The sequence below is a fragment of the Myotis myotis genome, unplaced genomic scaffold (assembly GCF_014108235.1).
Source record: "Myotis myotis isolate mMyoMyo1 unplaced genomic scaffold, mMyoMyo1.p scaffold_m19_p_9, whole genome shotgun sequence".
Classification (NCBI taxonomy): domain Eukaryota; kingdom Metazoa; phylum Chordata; class Mammalia; order Chiroptera; family Vespertilionidae; genus Myotis; species Myotis myotis.
Genome location: NW_023416401.1, coordinates 58,774,250 through 58,792,125, shown reverse-complemented (window position 1 = coordinate 58,792,125; position 17,876 = coordinate 58,774,250). Strand labels below are relative to the sequence as shown.

The following is a 17,876-nucleotide window of genomic DNA, read 5'->3' as shown; positions in this document are numbered from 1 at the left end:
CATGCTTGGCTCCCCTCTTTCTTCAGGACACTGCCATGCCAGATGTCCCCCTTCAGTGAGTTTCCCCATCTACACCATCTAGAATTGTTCCTCACATGTACAATGGGGAAACTGCACCTGTCTCACACAGAGGTGGGTGATGGTCCGGTGTCTGAATCAAAAGGTATGAAAGGACCAGTGAGCACAGCCTCCACTCCCCTTTACTCCGCCTCCCCTATGCCTCGTTTCATCCCTAGAATAATGCAGCTAGCAGGAGAGGGCTCCTTCTCTACCTTAAAGAAGATGCTGCATACTTCCAAGACCCACTATCTCCCTTTGTAGGTTACGGGCCCTTGCTCCTCCCTCCTGGAACTACTTGAAGGTTTAGGGAACCCCAGCACACCTGGAGTCCCCTAGTAGCTGCCCAGTTTTCATAATGTGACACAGTGCTGGGCTCTGTCCCACCACCGCTAGCCCCCATCAGACTGGCAAGTCCACCAGTGCACTGACAGAGCAGTCATCTTGCCAGTCACTGACCATTTATTCTTCACGTTAAGGTCAGGTAACATAGCTAAACTGTCTGTTCTGCAGGGCACCAATGCTTTGCCTAGAAATGCTGCCCACAGCAAAGTACAGAGGAAAGACTGTGAACTCTGGAATCAGACTGGTTTCCTCAGAGAAAAGGAAATCAAACCTAATGCTTGCTGGGCTAGAGAGCCATTCTGAGAGGCAGCCTCGTGGAGTATGCGGCGTACCACAACGCCCAGGAAGCATTGGCGTCCGACTCCCTGCCTGAGATGTGGGGGAGAGGCCCACCTGGTTTCGCTGACGCCCCATCAGCAGCACGCAGAGGACATAGAGCACTTCCAGTTTGTACATGATCTCGTGCATAATCTTCATGGACTGGGGCAGCTGGGTCCGAGCTGAAGTGTGAGGCAGGCCATTCTCCTCAGAAGCCCCTGGAGGAGAGAACACAATGGAGGCTGAGACAGCCACCAGGAGAGAGGGCTGAGTCACTGCCTGTGAGGAAACATGTTTCTGTCCCTCAAACCTGTAGCCATTACCCTGGGCCCTGAGACCCTAACAGAGAATTTAAAAGCCACAAAACCCCACTAGGCCCCCAGAGGCCAGGCAAGCTTAGGAACTTAGGAAAATAGACTCTGCAGTTCCAGCTCATCAACTTTAACATACACTTAAAATGTTCTGACACAGCTAATGCAGTAACATGATCCCACATTCCTTTCTCCTGTCACCATCAAATGCCCCCCAACGTCCCCACCGCCCCAGAAAGTGCCCAGACAGATGTTTAGCAGCAAATTGGGTCACACCCTCCTCAGGTCAAAAATGACTCCGAGTAGTTGGTCCCTCTCTACCTAGATTCCACAAAGGGGCACTGCCGAAAACTGGGAGGAATTCTTTTTGAAGATTTTTCTACCCCATTTTTCAAAGAACCTTCTAAACTTTTCTAAGGTTCATCTTTCTAAGGCAGCCTGGGCATCACAATTGCTGCTAGTGATAAGGATAAACATATTCTCTACTAGCAGATTATCATTTCACCCAATTTCATTGTTAGTAACAATAGCAGCAAATACGTAGTATTTATCATTTGATATGTTCCAGGTACTGTGTTTTGGGCTTCAGGTAAACCACCTAATTTTTTCTATGACCCAATTAATGAAAAGTCTCCATGGGTCACGCACGTCACAGAGGAGTGTAGTGTTGGGAAGGCGGTACAGCGAAGTGATAAAGACTGATGGTTCTGGAATTACAACTTGCTGGCTGGGCAAGTCACCTCCTCACTAGGCCTTAGACAGCTCTGTAAACTGGGAATAACTGTAGTGCCACAGTGGATGGCCAGGGTGACTGAGGATTGAATAAGAACACAAGAACACCCCCCCCGCCCCACACACACACCTGATTCTTGGGAAGCCCCACTCTTAGGTCCCTGTTATTTTAAAAGGTCACTGGTCAGAGTCAGGAGACCTTAGGAGTTACTTCCCATCAGTTGCCCTCGTTTTAAATGTGAAAAGGTGAGTCAGTAACTACTTACTAAGGTCCTTTCAAGCTCCTATTGGACTGAAAAACGCATGGTACAGAGCAGTGGTTGGACATCAGATATATTCAGGCAAGATGCATGCAGAAGTCACGGTGATTTCTGCATGTTGATATCATGATAGAAAAACCTAACCTACTCTACCCTATAGACTGAAACTATTTTTTCCAGCCATATTATGTCAATAATATAAAATTATAATTCTGAAGACCAGTTGCTGAATGAAGGATGATTGTTAACAGAAGACTCTGGGGCCAGACTGCTGAGTCTGGACCTGAGCTCTACCATTCACTAGCTGGGTGGCTGGCCTTGGATAAATTTATTGATGTCACTATGCTCCCCTATCCATCCTCATCTGTAAAACAGAGATAATGGCAATAGTACCTATCTCTTACCAATGTGGCAAAGGTTAAAGGATTTAATATATTGGAAGTGCTTAAAGCAATGCTCGGCACACGTACGTTAAATAGAAATAAAAAACAAACTCTGATGCTTGCTCGCTACTTTCTTTTTTTCTTTTTAATCTGCAAGCTCTTCTTTTTTAAATCCTCATCCAAAGACATACTTAGAGAGAAGAAGGGAGGGGGGGGGAGAGAAAGAGAGAGAGAGGAACATCAATCCTTTGCCTTCCACACGTGCCCCAACCGGGGATTTAATCTGCAACCCAGGAATCGAACCGGCAACCTTTTGGTAAAGAGGACGACGCTCAACCAACGGAGCCATTCCAGCTGGGCAATCTGCAAGCTTTTAATGACAACTAAAGTTACAGTGGGCAAAGACTTAAGAAAAATTTACCGGAGAAAATCTAATTGAGAAAATTCTATTTTATTCTCATATATTTTTCTGCAGATTGGAAGAAAAACCATAATTACAGACAGTCCTCAGGTTATGTCGAACTCAACGTTATGTTGTTTCGTGGTACGTTGTTTCGTGGTTACGTCGCCATCTCCCATTTATTAAAAAAAAAAGTTCCGTTATTTTGACATATGTATATATGTGCTTTATGTTTTTTATTATTTATTTACCACAAGTAAAGGTCAGGAATTATCTTTCTTTTAATTGTTTTTTACTGTTTCACTTCATTACTGCTGTGTTTGTGCTCCATGTGAGTGATGTAGGTGCTTATGTAGGTGGGTTCCGACTTATGGCGAAATCGCGTTACATCGCATCGTAATCTCCGACGTAACCTGAGGACCTCCTGTACTCAATTTCTACGTTGGGATACCTTGGCCCATCTCCCGGAACAATTTAAGAGTCAACTAATCTGTGACAAGAATCTAAAGAGCTATCATGTAGATTCCTGCCTCTGCTGTACGCTTGTGTGGCCTTGAAAGCCTCGGCATCCTCATCACCTAGCTCAGGGAGTCCTGGGGGTGACTGAGGAGAGGATGTCTCTGGAAGGAGCAGGTGTAGCATACGGCATACAAGTCCTTCTCAGTAATAAACGTCCGTGGAAAAAGAGACACAGGCAGCTCAGGTTCTTCCCCAAGTCACTGCCAACCTTTGGTGCCAGGTTTGTAAGAGCCCCTAGGATAGGTATTTTCAAGAAACAGTCCCCAAAGTAATGGCCAGAGCTTAATAATAAGGTAAGTCCCAATGACGAGGGTGGGAAAACTAGTTTAAGAGGCCTGCACTTCCCTCCAATCTCTTAAGCTCCACCAAACTGATTAAAGTGGCCAACACACCCCCTTTCCAGCCCCAGCACAGAATAGGTACTTGGGTTGATGAATAATTCATACTATACAACTCACTCATTTAAAATGTACAATTCAGTGGTTTTTAGTATATTCAGAGTTGTACAGCCATCAACACAATCAATTTTAGAGCATTTTCACTACCCCCAAAAGAAATCCTACACTCATTAGCAGCCACTCGCCATTTCCCAACTTTTCAGCCCTAGGCATCCATTAAATTACTTTCTGTTTCCATGGCTTTGCTTATTCAGGACATTTTGTATAAATGGAATCATACAACATGTGCTCTTTTGTTGGCTTCTTTCCCTTAGCACAGCGTTTTCAAGGTTCATTCAGGTTGTACCATGTATCAGTATTTCATTTTTTAAACTGCTGAACAATATTCTATCATATATCATATTCTGTTATCTATTCAGCAGTTAATGGACAGTTGGATAGATTCATGTTTTGGCTATTATAAATCTGTTGCTATGAATATTCATGTATAAGTTCTTTTGTAAACGTATGTTTTCATTTCTCTTGAGTATATACCTAGGAATGGACTTTCTGGTAACATAACTCTTATATTTAACCTTTTGAGGAACTGCCAGACTGTTTCCAAAATGGCTGCAGTATTTTACATGCCCCCAACAGGAATGAGAGTTCTGATTTCTCCATATCCTTGCCAACACTTGTTTGTGTGTGTGTGTGTTTTAAATATATTTTTATTGATTTCAGAAAGGAAGGAAGAGGGAGAGAAACATCAATGATGAGAGAGAATCACTGATTGGCTGCCTCCTGCACACCCGCTACTGGGGATCAAGCCTGCAACCTGGGCACATGCCCTTGACCGGAATCGAACCAGGAACCCTTCAGTCCGCAGGCCGACGGACTTTCCACTGAGCCAAACTGGCTAGAGCTCCTTGCCAACACTTGTTATTATCTGTCGTTTTGATAAGCATCTTAATGGGTGTGAAGTGGTATCTTACTGCAGTTTAAATTTGCATTTCCCCACCGACTAATGATGTTAAAGTATCTTTTTATGTAGTTATTGGCTATCTAAATATCTTCTCTAGAGAAATATCTATTCAGATCCTTTCCCCACATTGTGAAATGGGTTGCTTCTTTATTACTAAGCTGTAGGACAGTGATGGCGAACCTTTTGAGCTCGGCGTGTCAGCATTTTGAAAAACCCTAACTTAACTCTGGTGTCGTGTCACATATAGAAATTTTTTGATATTTGCAACCATAGTAAGACAAAGACTTATATATTTTTATTTATTTATTTATTTTTAATTGTTTTATTGCTTAAAGTATTACAAAGAGTATTACATATGTCTCCTTTTTTTCCCCGCCCTTAACAATCCCCCAGCCTCTCCTACCCCCCAGTGTCATATGTCCACTGGTTATGCTTATATAAAGACTTATATTTTTGATATTTATTTTATATATTTAAATGCCATTTAACAAAGAAAAATCAACCAAAAAAATGAGTTCGCGTGTCACCTCTGACACGTGTGTCATAGGTTCGCCATCACTGCTGTAGGAGCTCCTTACATATTCTAAATTCAAGTCCCTTATTAGCTATATGATTTATAAAAATGTTCTCTACCCTCAAAAATATTTTTCCAGCCCTAGCCGGTTTGGCTCAGTGGATAGAGCGTCGGCCTGTGGACTGAAGGGTCCCTGGTTCGATTCCGGTCAAGGGCACATGCCCGGGTTGCAGGCTTGATCCCCAGTGGGGGGCGTGCAGGAGGCAGCCGACTGATGATTCTCTCTCATTATTGATGTTTCTGTCTCCCTCTCCCTCTCCCTTCCTCTCTGAAATCAATAAAAATATATTAAAAAAAAAAAAGTTTTTCCATTCTGTGGGTTGTCTTTTCACTTTCCTGATAGTGTTTGCTTGTTTTTTAATCCTCACCAGAGAATATTTTTTCCATTGATTTTTAGAGAGACTGGAAGGGAGGAGAGGTGGAGGAGGGGGAAAAGGTGGAGAGCAGAGAGGTGAGAGAGAGAGAGAGAGAGAGAGAGAGAGAGAGAGAGAGAGAGAGAGAAAGCATCAATGTGAGAGACACACACTGATTGGTTGCCTCTGGCATACAATCAAACCTGCAACCCAGATACGTGCCCTTGACTGGGAATCGAACCTGCAACCCTTCAGTGCACAGGCCAGTGCTCTAACCACTGAGACACTGGTCAGGGCCTAATGGTGGGTATTTTGAAGTAAGAAAGGTTTTCATTTTAATGAAGTTCAATTTATTTATTTTTAATTTTGTTGCTTGTGCTTTAGATGGCATCTAAGAAAACATTGCCAAATCCAAGGTCATGAAGATTTAATTCTGTTTTCTTCTAAGGGTTTTATAAATTCAGCTCATATATTTAAGTCTTTGATGGCTTTGAGTTAATTTTTACGTATGATGTGAAGTAGGGGGTTTCAACTTCATTCTTTTGCATGTGGATAACTAATGGCTCCAGCACCATTTGTATAAAAGACTACCTACTGTTTCCCAAACTGAATGGTCTTAGAATTCTTGTTGAAAATCAATTGACCATATTAAGTGAGGGTTTATTTCTGAACTCTCAATTCTATTTCATTATACTAGTATGTCTCTGTTGATGCTGGTAGCACACTGTTGATTGCTGATGCTCTGCAGTTAAGTTTTGAAATTATGAAGTGTGACTCTTCCGATTTTGTTTTTTTCCAAGGTTGTTTTGGCGTTTCTGGAACCTTTGCTTTTCCATAGAATTTTAGGACCAGCTAGTCCACTTCTGCAAAGAAGCCAGCTGGAATTTTGACAGGAACTGGGTTGAATCTGCAGATGGATATGTAGATCAAGATGGGGAGTACTGCTACCTTAAAAATACTGAGTCTTCTGATCCATAAACACAAGACATGAGATGTCTTTCCATTTACTTAGGTCTCTTTAATTTCTTTCAATAATGCTTTATAATTTTCAGAGTATAAGTTTTGCATTTATTAAATGTATCTCTAAGTGCTTCATTCTTTTTGATATTCTTATAAATGAAATTGTTTTAACTTCATTTTAGTTTGTTAATTATTACTGTAGAGAAATAGAATTAATTTCTGTATATTGAGCTCATATCTTGAAATTAAGCTTATATCTTCGTTGAACTCATTTACTAGTTTAGTGGTTTTTTAGTGAATTCTTTAGGTCTTTCTATAGAAAAGATCATGTCATCTATAAATATAGTTTTACTACTTCCTAATCTAGATGCTTTTTAAAAAAAAAATAAGTTTTGTTTATAGTTTCACTGGGGAGGCAGGTCCATATAACACCCCAGACTTTCCTCCCTTCAATTTTATCTGCATGTGATTACAATGAGAATTACTAGGTTTGTACAATCTGACCCCATCCTGCTGACCAGAATCAAATGCTTCAGGGTTGGGCAAATGACCCAAGATGGGCCAGACTCCTTCACCATGTAGCTGGAGCTGAGACTAGAACCCTACACATTTACTAGGCAGCCTACTCATCAGAAAAGAAAAAAGAGAAGACTAAAGAAAAAGGAGACAGAGCAAGAACTCTTTGGGTTCCTAAGAATGCTCTGGTTATTGGCTCCAGACAGTCTCTCTGATTGTGCTACCAAGCCATAGCCCTCCAATGAGACTGGAACCCTTAGAGCAGTGGTTCTCAATCTTCTGGCCCTTGAAATACAGTTCCTCATGTTGTGACCCAACCATAAATTTTCGTTGCTACTTCATAACTGTAATGTTGCTACTGTTATGAATCGTAATGTAAATATCTGATATGCAGGATGGTCTTAGGCAACCCCTGTGAAAGGGTCATTCCACCGCCAAAGGGGTCACGACCAACAGCTTGAGAACTGCTGCCTTAGAGGGAGTTCAAAGAGATTTCTGTCACTAGCTAGCAAAATAATCTTAATAATCATGCTCTAAGATTCCCTGAGGAAAAACTCTAGTTTGAGCAAATTTCAATTTATCCTCTTTGGAAAAGAGGTCAAGAATGGCTTCAGGAATCCACCTCTCAGGAGACCCACTGCAAGTACCTTGACTGTGCTCTGATTCCTCATTAGCCACTCGCATCAGAGCATCTAGCACCAAAGCATTGTCGAGCCATGTGTACCACTCCTCCAACTCCTGAAGGAAGCTGGCTGTGCCCGTTGACTCTGATACCTTTCGAGTTGCCAGCTTGCAAAGCCGCTCAACAAAGCCAGGGATGCTGAGAAGGGCCGCTGCAGAAGAAAGAACAGAAGAAGAAATGTTCAAAACAGAGACCAGCTCTAAAGCCCTGAACAAGCTACCAGCCCCTCACCTGCATGACAGGAATGATTTCTAACCTGACAGCAGCTATTCAGCCACAGTCTCCCTTTAAAATGAAAGACCAAACAACGGTAAAATAGTAATAAAGTTATAGAAACACATAATTTTAGTAGATGCAAGGAAAAACACTCTCTTATATCTACTGGTGGAAATATAAATTAGAATAACTTATGCCTTAAATCTGTGTGTCTTGGAGCCATGGGGTCTATTACCGGAAATTTACCATAAGGAAATAACCAATTATATAATACAAAGACAGCTGTACACAGATGTTCAGTGGCATGGTTTCTATAATAACAAAAAGAAATAACTACATGTTCATTAATAGCATATTGATTAAATATGATATATTCAAACAACAGAATACAACACAGACACTAAGAATGATGACACATACCTCTCTATACAGTGACTCCAAAAGATGTTTAAATTTACTTACAAAAAGGTGCTTAAATGTTACTTAAACAGTATCGGCTTGGGTCTGTTTTCTTAAAAAATTTGGAACCTTAGGGGACTGTCTAGGGCGGGGGGGGGGGAAAAATTGGACACATATGTAATACCCTTTGTATTACTTTAAGCAATAAAAAAAAAAAAAAATTTTGAAACTTTACTTCCTTAAATACGTACATAAAGAAAAGGTATGTTCTAAGGCATTTACTGTCGTTTCTGAGTAGAAGTGCATATAAATGCTTCTTTTAAAACTACTTATATATAGTTTGATTTTCCTGTAATAAGCAAGTACAGGGAAGCAAAAAGGCAGGAAGAAAAAAAGGTAAGCCTTTTTAAAAAAAAACTGAATTCTTTATTGTTGAAAGTATTACATATGTCTTATTTTTCCCCCATTGACCTCTCCCCAGCTGCTCCCACCCCCCAGGACGTGCCCTCACCCCCTACTGTCTGTATTCATTGATTATGCTTATATGCATGCATACAAATCCTTTGGTTGAACTGTTACCCCCCTTTCCCACCCTCCCTTGCCTTTCCTCTGAGTTTTGATGGTCTGTTCGATGCTTCTATGTCTCTGGATCTATTTTTGATCATCAGTTAAGCCTTTTTTTTTTCTTAACCCAACTCCTCTAACTGGATAATTATTCAACTCCTATGAGTAAGATGGAAATCCTGATCAGCATAAGAGAACATAATAAACTTTGAAAGCAGGGAAATCTGGGTTCAAATCTTGTCAATATCATTAACCTTCTTTAAAATAAGGCTAATATCTACATATTTGCTTGTATGTGCATTAAATCTTCCAGGAAGGATAGAAAATAGCAGCTGCTGAAGGCAATGAGAATTAGGCCAATGGGAATAGAGTGGGAGGGAAACTTTTCAATGAACACCATTTTGAAACTATAGATTTTTTGAAACAGGCAAACGTGTCATCTAATTCAAACCTAATAAATATTTCATAATATCAATATATTACTATTAATTTGGTAGTGTATAATATGGTACTGGAGTTCTGTTTAAAAAGAGTCATTATCTTGTGGAAACACTAAAATATGTACAGGTGAAATTTTTATGATGTCTGGGATTTGCTTCAAAATAATCCAAAGTGAGGGGGGAGAACCAAGATGACGGCATAGGTAAACACCGGAGAATGCAGCCTCGCACAACCACTTCAAAAATACAACTAAAAGACGGAATGGCCATCACCCAGAACCACAGGAAAGCTGGCTGAGGGGAAATTCTACAACTAGGAGGGAAGAGAAAAACATACCGAGACTCAAAGGAGGCGCAGTGCGGAAGTGAAATACTAAGGTGCGGAGGTGCGTGCGGAGCGGGCTGGCGGCTGAGGGTGGGTTGTTGTTTTCAATCGGGAGGGAGGCTCAGGCCCTGAGCTCCAGTTCTGGGCGAGTCTCTAGGGACCCAGACTCAAACGGGAGAAGCGGGACTGTCTGGCATCGGTTGGAACGCGAGGGCAGCTTTCTCTCCGAGGTTTGCAGCAGTTGCTGGGACTCTGAGAGGCAGAGCCTCTGGGGACAGGACTGAGAGCAGCCATAACTGCTCCCTCCGCCCGCCCTGTAGATCCCCTGGGACCTGCCCCGCCCAAGCCCTGCACAGAGGCATTCGAGGGATAGCCTTAGGCAAAGGCTAGATTAGCACCGCCCTAGAGATCCAGCACAGAAGTTCTCCCACTGCAGACACAGCTGATTCTCATAGCCAGTTGGCCTGGAGGTCAAATCACCCCCAGTATTACTGACAACAATCAAGGCTTAACTACAACAAGACTGCGCACAAAGACCACAAGGGGGTGCACCAAGAAAGCATAAAAAATGTGGAGACAAAGAAACATGACAGAAATGGAGGATATAGAGCTCAAAACCGCACTTTTAAGGTCTTTCAATAAGTTTCTAGAAACTGCGGATAAACTTAATGAGATCTACAAGAAATCTAATGAGACCCTCGATGTTGTGATAAAGAACCACCTAGAAATTAAGCATACACTGACTGAAATAAAGAATATTATACAGACTCCCAACAGCAGACCAGAGGAGCGCAAGAATCAAGTCAAAGATTTGAAAAGCGAAGAAGCAAAAAACACCCAACCGGAAAAGCAAAATGAAAAAAGAATACAAAAATACGAAGATAGTGTAAGGAGCCTCTGGGACAGCTTCAAGCGTACCAACATCAGAATTATAGGGGTGCCAGAAGATCAGAGAGAGCAAGATATTGAAAACCTATTTGAAGAAATAATGACAGAAAACTTCCCCTACCTGGTGAAAGAAATAGACTTACAACCCCAGGAAGCACAGAGAACCCCAAACAAAAGGAACCAAAGAGGACCACACCAAGACACATCATCATTAAAATGCCAAGAGCAAAAGACAAAGAGAGAATCTTAAAAGCAGCAAGAGAAAGAAACTCAGTTACCTACAAGGGAATACCCATACGACTGTCAGCGGATTTCTCAACAGAAACTTTGCAGGCCAGAAGGGAGTGGCAAGAAATATTCAAAGTGATGAATACCAAGAACCTACAACCAAGATTACTTTATCCAGCAAAGCTATCATTTAGAATTGAAGGTCAGATAAAGAGTTTCACAGATAAGGAAAAGCTAAAGGAGTTCATCACCACCAAACCAGTATTATATGAAATGCTGAAAGGTATTCTTTAAGAAGAGGAAGAAGAAGAAAAAGGTAAAGATACAAATTATGAACAACAAATATGCATCTATCAACAAGTGAATCTAAGAATCAAGTGAATAAATAATCTGATGAACAGAATGAACTGGTGATTATAATAGAATCAGGGACATAGAAAGGGAATGGACTGACTATTCTTGGGGGGGAAAGGGGTGTGGGAGATGCGGGAAGAGACTGGACAAAAATCGTGCACCTATGGATGAGGACAGTGGGTGGGGAGTGAGGGCGGAGGGTGGGGTGGGAACTGGGAGGAGTGGAGTTATGGGGGGAAAAAAGAGGAACAAATGTAATAATCTGAACAATAAAGATTTAATTTAAAAAAAAAAAAAAGGAAAGAAAAGGTGGGAACAACTCAAATGTCCATGAACTGATAAATGGGTAAGCAAATTACCACCGGTACATATACAAACAATGGAATATTAGCCATAAAAGGGATGAAATGGTGATATATGCTACAACATAGATGAATCCAGTCACAAAAGATCACATAGATGATTCTACTTATAAAATGGTCAAAATGGGAAAATCTATAGTAGATTAATGGTTGTTTATGACGGGATCAGAGCTGAGGAAGGGGAGTGTAATGGAGAATAGGGGAGTGATTGCTGAAGGATACAGGTTCTTTCTGAGGTAATGAAAATAAAATTAGTGTTGACATATACATATCTGAATATACTAAAAACGTATATTTTGTATGAATTGTATGTTATGTGAATTTAATTTTTTTTAAAAAAAGATCTTGGGACTTGTATAATTACGAGGCCAGAACAGAAGTCAGGTCATGGAAACCCTTCTAGGCCATGTTAGGATTCTGATTTTTATCTGAAGAGCTCTTCATTGTTCTCATTAACCACTTGAACAAGATGTATTGAAATCAACTAGATTAAAATTGCCTCCTAATTTGTCTTAAAAAAAGAATTACATTCCTTAATAACCTACAAGTATAGTTATGACCATCTATAGCAGCGGTTCTCAACCTGTGGGTCACGACCCCTTTGGGGGTCGAACGACCCTTTCACAGGGGTCGCCTAAGACCATCGGAAAACATATATATAATTACATATTGTTTTTGTGATTAACCACTATGCTTTAATTATGTTCAATTTGTAACAATGAAAATACATCCTGCATATCAGATATTTACATTACAATTCATAACAGTAGCAAAATTACAGTTATGAAGTAGCAACGAAAATAATTTTTATGGTTGGGGGTCACCACAACATGAGGAACTGTATTAAAGGGTAGCGGCATTAGGAAGGTTGAGAACCACTGATCTATAGTCATATGTTCATAACTAAACCCAGGACATTAGTGGAGTTAGTAGAAGACTCAGACACAGTATTTAGAAGGAAGGCTGCTGGGTAGCATGTAGCAATTCTGCAGAGATAGGCCTGGGAATGCACTCATCCAGTCAACTGGACTTTAGAAACAGAGTATTGTTTTCAAAGCATCATTAGGGTTGCTGTAAAATGGTTGTAGTTTCCTACTGCTGTTTTTTAATGATAAATTTTTATTATTCTACCTTGGCTATTTGGTTAACCCTATGGTAAACAGGAGATTTTTTTTAATCAACTGTATTTCTAGAACTAGCTTTTTTGTTGTTGTTGCTAATCCTCACCCGAAGATATTTTTTCCATTGATTTTTAGAGAGAGTGGAAGGGAGGGGGAAAAAAAGAGAGAAAGAAACATTGATGTGAGAGAAACACATCAATTGGTTGCCTCCTGCACACCCCACACTGGGGATGGAGCCCGCAATCTGGGCATGTGCCCTTGACTGGAATCAAACCTGGAGCCCTTTGGTCCTCAGACCGACTCTGTATCCTCTGAGCCAAACCGTCTAGGGCAAGACATAACGTTTTATTTCAAATATAAATCATCAATACTCTTATGACCAAACAGATATATGCCTAATTTCCCCCAAAACCTGCTTAGGCCAGGACAATAGAACAGAGTTCTTTTGCTACCAAAAAGCAATAGATGGAGTAGATGAGTTAGAATTGTATTTTTTTTTTTTCTATTTCAATAACCAATATATCCACATGGTTTAAAATCAAACATACATAAAATAATACAACCATGCCTAACAGGTAGCCACTTTAGTTTTCTTGTGTATGCTTTCAGTTTATGCATACTACATATGAGCAAACAAATACATTTGATATTAGTCCCCCCTCCCTGCCTTAATACAAAAAGTATTATACACACAGTTCTGCATTTTCCTTTTTACCATTAATACACGTTGGAGATTTTTCTGTATCAGTATATAGAGATTTCCTTCATTCTTTTTTCTTAAAAGCTACATAATTTTCCATTATATAAATATTCTTTAAACTAGGCAGTCTCTTGTTAATGAACATTTAGATTATTTCTAGTCTTTTGTTATTACAATGTTGCAATGAATAATCTTGTATATACGTGTGTGCGCGCACATGCGTGCGCATAACCTATAGAATAAAGGCCCAGAGAGACTTAGTGCATCAAAAGTACAGGTTTTTGTGACTGACAAACAATGATTCTTAACTTTTTTGAGATTCTGATCCATTCAAAAATCTGATGAATACTACAGACTTTGCCCTCCAATGATGAACAAACACCCTCACATGGATTAAGCTCTAGAGATACTGAAAAAGCTACATGATTTAGAAAGGTGTCTCAGAGCTACAATCTTAAATTTCTGAGAGTTTAGAGACGTTACCTTGGTTGATTTCGGCTGCAGAAGGCCCTAAGCTCAAGCTCTTCTTCTGCTGAGCATTTTTGGCAAGAAGTGTGTGCTTGTCATCATTCCCTGTATCCATCTCTGAAATGGTGACAGCCAGAATCCGGCAGAAATTAGCAAGCTGCTGTTGATCGAAATTAGATACCAAGGAACTCAGATTGGGGACTTCATCTAGCCGGATCATTTCCTACAGAAGACACAAATAAAACAATCCCTGTGCTCAGTGCATTAGAAATTAGATGTGCTCCTCTCTTACATTCCCCTAAGAATGTGGCCACTTAGATTCAAATCCCAGCTCTGCAATTTACAGCTGAAGTAAGTTATAGAACCTCTCTAAGTCTGTTTGCTCATTTGTCAAATGGGACTAACCTACTTCCTAGGACTAGTCTGAGGATTAAACCCTTTGAGCACCACTGTTCTTATTTTCTACCTTTGCTCATTTTACCTATTTAAACAAACAAACAAACAAACAAACAAAATACCTATCACTCAAGTTTTATGAATCATAAACTGCCATTCTTGCCACAGATGGTTTCTTTTTAAGAAGTAACATATTACAAATATAGCTGAAGGACCGTGTTTCTCCACCTACTTGCATTCCCTTCTCTCTCCCCAGAGGTAATCGTTATTTTGAACTTTGTATTTGTTATTCCCATGTTTTTATACTTATATTTCCATAAAAACATATGGTACTATTCTGCCCGTAGTGTGAATGGCATCATATACCACCTTATTTATTAGTCAACACTGAGATTTAACTACAGATACAAGTAGCTCTAGTTCACTTGTTTTTCATTGTTTTACTCCACAACTTATTATGTTTATATATATATATATGAACTATAAGTTTTCACTATTAGACAATGTTGCAATGAACATTCCTATAGGTGTCTCCTTCTGTATATGCACAAGTAACCAATTATCTAGAGGAAGTGATAGGCATTCTTGCCTGTTTCTTGACTTTAATAAAATTATTTCCAAAGTTTAACATTAAGTTTAATGTTTGCTGTAAGTTTTAATAGATATTAAGGAATTTTCCTTCTATTCCTAGATAAAATGAGTATTAAATTTTATAAAATGCTTTTTGTTAATGTGATTATAGTACTCTCTGTGACAGAGAAATACCCAATCCAGGAGAAGTTAAGTAAATTAGTGGGAGGAAGAGTAGCAGGAATTATCTGAGGAATATAAAGATGTTTCAAAAGGAGAAAAGTTCATGTAATACACGATTTAAAGAAAAAATATTTAATTAAAAAAATCTATGTATAATGGATCCATGCAGTTCAAGCCTGTGTTGCTCAAGGGTCAAATGTATTTTAATTTTTATTTATTTGATGCATACGACATATGGTATAATGCATAACAAAGTGAATAGCCGCACATGAATTTACTATCACATCTCCATGCCTCTCTGCCAGAGGCAACGACCACTATCCTGAATTTTATTACTACTTTGCCTTTAAAAACAGTTTTATCATATGATTTATGTTTAGTTATTTCTGAGCTTTATAAAAATGACTAGAGGCCCGGTGCACAAACATTTGTGCACTGGGGGGGGGGGGGAAAGGGGGGGTCCCTCAGCCCGGCCTGTGCCCTATCGCAGTCTGGGACCCCTCGGGAGATAACGACCTGCTGGCTTAGGCCTGCTCCCGGGTGGCAGAGGGCAGGCCCAATCCCTAGGTGCAGCCCCTGGTCGGGCTCAGAGCAGGGCCAATTGGGGAGTTGGGGCACCGCCCCCTGTCACGCACAGAGCAGGGCGGATTGGGAGGTTGCGATGCCACCTTCAGTCACGCTCAGGGTAGGGCCGATTGGGGGGTTGGGGCACCGCCCCCTGTCACACTCAAGGCAGGGTCGATGGGGAGGCTGCGGCACCACCCCGTCATGCACACAGAGCAGGGCCAATCAGGGGGTTGGGGAGCTGCCCCCCGTCACGCACAGAGCAGGGCCCATCAGGGGGGTTGGGGCTCCGTACCCTGTCATGCACAGAGCAGGGTCGATCAGGGGGTTGGGGAGCTCCCCCCTGTCACGCACAGAGCAGGGCCCATCAGGGGGTTGAGGAGCTCCCCCCTGTCACTGACAGAGTAGGGCCGATAGGGGAGTTGGGGCACTCCCCCGTCACACACAGAGCAGGGCGGATCAGGGGGTTGGGGCGCCGCCCTCTATCACCCACAGAGCAGGGTCGATCAGGGGGTTGGGGCACCGCCACTGTCACACTCAGGGCAGGGCCGATGGGGAGGTTATGGCTCTACCCCATCACACACAGAGCAGGGCCCGGGGGTGGGGGTGGGGGGGTTGGGGCGCCACACCCTGTCACACACAGAGCCGCAGGGCGATCAGGGGGTTGGGGCGCCGCACCCTGTCACGAACAGAGCAGGGCGGATAGGGAGGTTGTGGCCCCACCCCCTGTCACACACAGAGCCGCAGGGCGATCAGGGGGTTTGGGCACTGCCCCCTGTCACGCTGATCCCGGTGCCGGGAGGCCTCGCGGCTCCGCTGATCCCGGTGCTGGGAGGCATATTACCCTTTTACTATATAGGATAGAGGCCTAGTGCATGGCTGGGGGCCGCCTGGTTTGCCCTGAAGGGTGTCCTGGATCAGGGTGGGGGTCCCCACTGGGGTGCCTGGCCAGCCTGGATGAGGGGATGATGGCTGTTTGCAGCTGGTCACACACCCTTCAGGGTGGGGGTCCCCACTGGGGTGCCTGGCCAGTCTGGGTGAGGGGCTGAGGGCTGTTTTCAGGCTGGCGGGTGACTGAAGCTCCCAACCGCTCCTTTTTTTCTTTTTTTTTTTAATTCTGTGCCAGCTTTAGCTCTGGCTCCAGCTCTGAGGCCTCTGCTGCTGAAAGCAGATATCTTGTTTGTTTGGGTTCTATAATCGAGACACTGTATCAACTCCAGCTCTGAGATCCCGGCTAGCTGAAAGCAGGTTTCTGGGGTTTTGTTTAGCTTCTATATTTGTTACAATGTTTCAAACTGCAAGCTCAGAGGCCAGCAAGGCAGGCGGGGAACGTTGGATTCCTCCGTCACTGAAGCAAGCAAGCCTCATGTTAGCTTCCAGCTGCCTGGCTGCCAGCCGCCATCTTGGCTGGCAGTTAATTTGCATATCACCCTGATTAGCCAATGGGAAGGGTAGCGGTCGTACGTTAATTACCATGTTCCTCTTTTATTAGATAGGCTATACTATATCCAATCTTCTGCAACTGACTTCTAGCAATAATTTCTATGATTCAGTTGTGCTGTTGCATTTAGCAACAGTTCCTTTTTTCCCACCACTTTCTAACACAGGCATACCTCGTTTTTTTGCGCTTTGCTTTATTGTACTTCACAGATGTTGCAGTTTTAACAAGTAGAAGGAAAAATTTCCACCAGCAAAAAGACTACGACTCACTTTGTGAAACTCTCGCTTTATTGCAGTGGTCTGGAACTGAACCCGCAGTACCTCGGAGTTATGCCTGTGTTCTACTGTGTGAATGGAGTACATTTATTTACCCCTTCTACTGAAGACAGATCACAGACTTGGTTTCAGTTTTTTGTTCCATGTTTCTTGATGCACATGTGCAGTTTTTCTGGGGCAGTGGCTTACAAACCATTCTTACAATGCCCAAGAATTAGAAATATCCATAATTACCCAGTAAACACACATATGTGAATGCATAGATACATGTATAAATAAGAAACAGAAACTTCTTCAAACAATACCCTTACATGATACATTTTGATCTTTTCTATTTAGCTGGCAGACCCACTGAATTGACTGCACAACCTCTTGGCTTCAGTTCAGTGTTTTCATTTCTAAGAATCACTGTCCTCGGAATGAGCTTTCCCACGAGCATGCCTGAGACTCAAGCTGTGGTACTGATGTCCTGGCCCTCAGGGCAGTGCATACCTAGGTGCTGAGTCACAGGGTATATGCATGTTAAAGTAGAAAACAGAAGAAAGGTAAAGATATTCCGCTGATATAAAACAGTATCATCACTAGAAAAGTGTTGTCAACGATATACATTCTC

General features: G+C 41.9%; 1 protein-coding gene across 8 annotated transcripts in view; it reads right to left on the bottom strand.

The window, feature by feature from the left end:
* Positions 1 to 17,876, bottom strand: part of LOC118662671 (transient receptor potential cation channel subfamily C member 4 associated protein) — an 85,095-nt gene that overhangs the window by 20,218 nt on the left and 47,001 nt on the right. For 6 of the 8 annotated variants that reach the window (XM_036321316.1, XM_036321319.1, XM_036321313.1 and 3 more), the window contains 3 exons: positions 13,850 to 14,057; positions 7,735 to 7,920; positions 796 to 962 (listed from right to left, as the gene is read on the bottom strand). In XM_036321316.1, coding sequence (XP_036177209.1) covers positions 796 to 962; positions 7,735 to 7,920; positions 13,850 to 14,057 — 561 coding nt within the window. The remainder of the gene's footprint in view (positions 1 to 795; positions 963 to 7,734; positions 7,921 to 13,849; positions 14,058 to 17,876) is intronic. The other 2 variants (XM_036321314.1, XM_036321317.1) reach the window with 1 other exon arrangement.